The following is a 4798-nucleotide window of genomic DNA, read 5'->3' as shown; positions in this document are numbered from 1 at the left end:
TTTCATTCTTTCAGAATAGGCTACGCTTTTCAACGTTACTGCATCACTTGTAAAGCATAGCCATATTGTATACCATAACTACTTTTTATAAGCGTAGCCTTAGGTCCCTCTTTTTTTTGTGTATACTATAGCTACTGTATATAAGTGTAGCCTTAGATCTCGTTTTTTTTTTTTTTGTATACTATAGCTACTGTACATATAAGTGTAGCCTTAGGTCTTTTTTTTGTATATATATATATATATATATATATATTAATACAACATAACAGTTAATATGATTACATGTATAAATGAGTTGAATATTACAAAATAAAAATAAATACATAATTATACTAAATAATTTCTTTATATAATAAAAATTGTCTCTAACCAAAATATATTTATAACATTGATCCAAAAGTACTAGAATGAAGTTAACTATAAAAATTCATACAACTCAAACTAAAGTAAGCATAGCCATATCCAAGACTTGCAGACTATTTCTCACTATTTTTTATTCGTGGCTTGCCTTCTTCACTACCTAAAGAAATTCCATGTCGTGCCTCCTTGTAGTACTTGATTAAAAGGTTGACACAGTCCGCCTATTCAGTGAGATATTATACGGTATCAAGTTCATGAGATTCTAGAATTTTCCTTTCTGCTTAGTGAAGGATGACGAGTGAAGCGGAAAAACAAACCTTAAGGATATCATTGCACCCATGTCTAAGCAAAGTTTCAGTCATGTAATCAGTGATAATTTTAACCAGCCGATCCCTGAGCCTGTAGAAAAGAAAACAGAATTAAAGTTTTGCAAACATGCATCATATAACCAGAAATAGTGAGAAAAGTAGTCCCTAATTAATGAGAACTACAAATACTAATCCTTTTACCTGCATATATTCTATGATTAGATCATGTAATATGCCTTAAACCACATCTATTACTTGTTGAGGTATTTTCAACCCATTGAAAATCTTATGTGTACCAACAATTTGCCTATGTATGTTCCATGATTGCTGTTACATTAAATCACCTTTATAATTTTATTACTTATCGAGGTATTTTCAACCCATTGGGAACCTTATTTACAATGTAGAGGGGATCAAGATTTCCAACTGTGTGCTCTAATAGCATGCCCACCTGTTGTTCAAAAAACCACGTTCAGAGTAGGCTGAGAAAGAGCAGGATATTTAAAAGCAATAAATTGTTTTAGAGGGAACAAATTATTCTAAAAGTAACAAAACATGCCCATATTTAAATGCACAATCCAGTTATCATGATATACCATTTCAGGCTTGTCAATGCATTGCTTGATTAATTCTTCCCAGAGTTCATAATCATTCTGCATAGTGACAAACTCTACAGCCTGTATAACATAAAAACCACCTCAAACTTCAAATCCCTAAATCTCTGATTCAAGATTCAGAAAACCACTTCAATAGAGAAAGAGAAATACCTCCTTAATGTCCCCCAGTTTATTTATAATAACTGCTAGGGCTTGCTTTGAGTTTCTCATCCTTCCTAAGATGAAAACTTGCTCCTTCAGTAGCTCTTTTTTAGTGCAAATTTCATAGGCCTGAAAAGATGAATTGAGAATTTGATTCACATGTTAATGCATACATACAATGGTTAAAGTTGCCATTGGTTCACCACAAACCTTCTCAAGAGTATAGTGCTGACTGCTATGTAGAAAAGGTAGCAGCATCTTTGGATCATAATCTGCATAGAGTTCTACCTATGCACATAAGACCCAAAAAACCAGATTATTGAATGTCATAAACAGTAACTTTTAATTGCATTCAGCAAATACAAACCATTATTCATGTTAAGCAGCACAAAACAAATATCATAACAACCAGGCACTATTTGAAGATAAATGGGGAAATGCCCATCACTGAAATGCATATGGTATATGAATATGGGTATGGTATTACAATTGAAGCACATAATGAAGTAGCTGGATTATCACAAAGAAATGCATTACAAAAGCAGGGCATGGCTAAAGTCTGTTAAAACCTAAAAGGTTGCAAACACAAACTTGCAGCAATAAGGTTCACCTTATCTCCCAAACATGTATATCATGAAAGTCTTTCCCAGCATGCGGATTTACTTCAAATAGTGAATGGAGATACAAATGTAAAAAGTATCTGCAGTCACACTTAACATCAGCATTTAGAAGTTGCTTCACAACTTCTTGTGGACTTATTAAGTCCCTATGCTGGATCAATAAAGGAACTACATGCTTGCAATCCAACATCATCAATTGGACAACCTGAACAAGAAGCAAATGTAAACAAGTAACAGTCCATTTATCAGTTAATGAGAACAAAAACAAGATAGAACATGAAAATATGTCCATCTTCAAGAAGAAGATCAATCTACTTTTTTAACCCTATAAATGTCTGAGAAATGTTCAATCTCAATCCACAACTATTGAAAACATGTTTGCTCAAGATTCTAATATATTACACTGAAGCTTGTAAATGAAACTCATCGGATGCTGCAATAGAATGCCAACAAAGATGAGAAATATGACTTTGCACATCAGAGAATACCACAAAATCATATAAAAACATGAAATTTGAAGATCAATTGCTACAAAGTATAATTTTACCTTTTCATGGATTGAATCTTGTAGGTTATATTTATCAATGAAATCAAAGAGTTCTGGTTTCATAAGCTGAAAATTTCAAATAAAAGAAAAAGAAAAAAGAAAAGGGAAGTGAATTAACAATCAAAACAAAATAGACTAAAGACTATTTATCCTACTATCAAAGTATTTGAATGATATTTAATTAATTTAATAGCTGCCTGAACACTGGAAAAATTAATCAGAAAACGTACATCAGCATAAAATAAGGTAGGTATATACCTTAAAGGATTCCAAACCAGCTAACATGCTCGATAAGCTTATTAGCAATGAACATAAAATTAAATGCAGGATAGCACGATGAACCTAAACAATATTAAGATCATTACTGGATCATATCAATTCTCAGAGAAAGTAAGCAGCAGGTTGATCTTATGCTACCTGACCAAGACTAGTAGCGGCTATTGGCCGATCTTCGAACTCCCTAAATAGTAAGCTAATGGAAGCTCCCAATTCACTCTCAATAAAGCTTTTTGCTTTCTTTGGAGAGAAGGCAGGGACCTTGTCCTGTCAAGAACAATCTTATATTCAGAATACATTGATCTAAGAATCAACACTTACTATTTCATGTCAAAGATACATGTGTCCACATCTTAATAACATGATACATAATAGATATTGATTTATTTAGAATCCAGCAATGATGTTTACCAGCTAACTTGTTCCATCATGGACACTATTCTTTGCTGATAAGCTTCTGGAAGTGATTCCAAACCAGCTAACATGCTCTTATGTCTTATCCATGATTCAATTCAATTTAACTCAACCTAGTATTCTTCATTCACATTAATCATATATGATCTGTTAAACACGATTTTACAATGAAATAATATGTTGAACTGATTATGGTGAGATATATGATCTGGTATTAATCAACCCAATTAATTAGCAGATGGATCAAAATTGAATTGAGAAAAGTAATCCAAATAGAAACCGGAACCTGAAGAAGAGGTCTAGGGAGATTGCAGCAGAACTTTTCAAAGGAGAGAATTGCATCTGTACCATTGGCATCGAAAATGGCACTGATGAAACGCCTGCAGAGACATCAAAATTGAAAGTGAAATTGAAATGAGAATGAAATGAAAGTTGGAGAGAGAGAGAGAGGGGTTGGGAGTACGAACAGGAAGTCAATCGTAGAAGCCGAAAGTGAGGACAGGAGCACGGCAAGCCCTAGCAGCGGCGGCGGCTTCAATTGACCCCAGGAGCGACGACAGTGCACGGCGAAACAGCCTCCTTCTCTCTCGCGTCGCGTCTTCATCCTTTCTCTCCATTTAGTCTGCGAATCATCTTTCTCTCTCTCTCTCCTCTGGACTCCCTCCTCCACGACGGTGATGGCGGCGGCTGCAGCGGCGTTGCGGCGGTGACCCCCTCTCACTCTCTGGTCTCTCACTCGTGATCTCATCTCTGTCTTCCTCCTCTCCTCCCTCTGGTTCACTCATTCACTCAGATCTGAGTGTGTGTGTGAAAGGGTGCGTGGCGAAGGTGAGTTAGGGTTAGGGTGAGTTGCGAAAGTGAGGGTGCTGCCGTGCTGGAACATGAATGTGATTTAGTGATAAGGAGAAAAAAAAATTACTAAGTGTTGTGGGTGTATTTGGTTCTAGATACATTAGGCATCACTTCTAAAACGCACCTAAAATTTAACAAATAGGCTACCCTCTAAAAGCATCCTCTTTGATAGAAAAAGTGAACCTATAGATATCAACCTACGGCTACGCTTTATAAGTGATTTCTATAATACCTAAGGCTACACTTTTTAAATGATGCCATAATTATATATCTTTTTCTCTTATAAAAAGGCAATACGGAGAAAAGCGTAGCCTATACATATAAAAAAGTGTGGCTGAATGGGTATTTTTCTTGTAATGGGTATTTGCTCAAGTGCATCTACAAACGGAATCTTTATATCAAGAGTTTTGAGATAGTCTGCAAAGCGGGCAAATTGCTTATCCTGTTCCGCTTGGCGGAGTTTCTGAGGATAACGCATTTTGGCTTTGTATTCCTCAACTTTAGTTGCTGCAGGTTTATTGCTTACAGCCGTAGGTTGAGAAGCCTTTTTAGAGAAGTTGCTATCAGCACTTGTATGTGTCTGATCTCCCACTGGTGTTTGAATACTAGGGGTGGAAGCTGGAGTGGCGTTAGACGCCAACTCCTTATCTGTTTCTGGCGTCT

General features: G+C 35.7%; 1 protein-coding gene across 15 annotated transcripts; it reads right to left on the bottom strand.

The window, feature by feature from the left end:
- Nucleotides 1-327: 327 nt before the first annotated feature.
- On the bottom strand, nucleotides 328-4273 carry LOC112740877 (vacuolar protein sorting-associated protein 41 homolog). 15 transcript variants are annotated; one of them, XM_072216064.1, is made up of 12 exons: nucleotides 3751-4273; nucleotides 3570-3663; nucleotides 3011-3136; nucleotides 2852-2935; nucleotides 2594-2659; nucleotides 2037-2251; nucleotides 1637-1714; nucleotides 1436-1555; nucleotides 1265-1345; nucleotides 870-1119; nucleotides 678-759; nucleotides 328-581 (listed from the first exon to the last, which is right to left on the bottom strand). In XM_072216064.1, exons 1-7 carry the CDS (start codon nucleotides 4029-4031, stop codon nucleotides 1711-1713), a joined length of 870 nt encoding a protein of 289 aa, XP_072072165.1. In that variant the 5' UTR covers nucleotides 4032-4273; the 3' UTR covers nucleotides 328-581; nucleotides 678-759; nucleotides 870-1119; nucleotides 1265-1345; nucleotides 1436-1555; nucleotides 1637-1710. The 15 variants fall into 15 exon arrangements, with proteins under 15 accessions (XP_072072165.1, XP_072072167.1, XP_072072170.1 ...); XM_072216066.1 differs by having other exon boundaries at nucleotides 1013-1119; XM_072216069.1 differs by having other exon boundaries at nucleotides 1060-1119.
- Nucleotides 4274-4798: the final 525 nt, after the last annotated feature.

This window comes from Arachis hypogaea, chromosome 2 (genome assembly GCF_003086295.3).
Source record: "Arachis hypogaea cultivar Tifrunner chromosome 2, arahy.Tifrunner.gnm2.J5K5, whole genome shotgun sequence".
Classification (NCBI taxonomy): Eukaryota; Viridiplantae; Streptophyta; class Magnoliopsida; order Fabales; family Fabaceae; genus Arachis; species Arachis hypogaea.
This window is presented reverse-complemented; position numbering and strand designations above follow the sequence as displayed.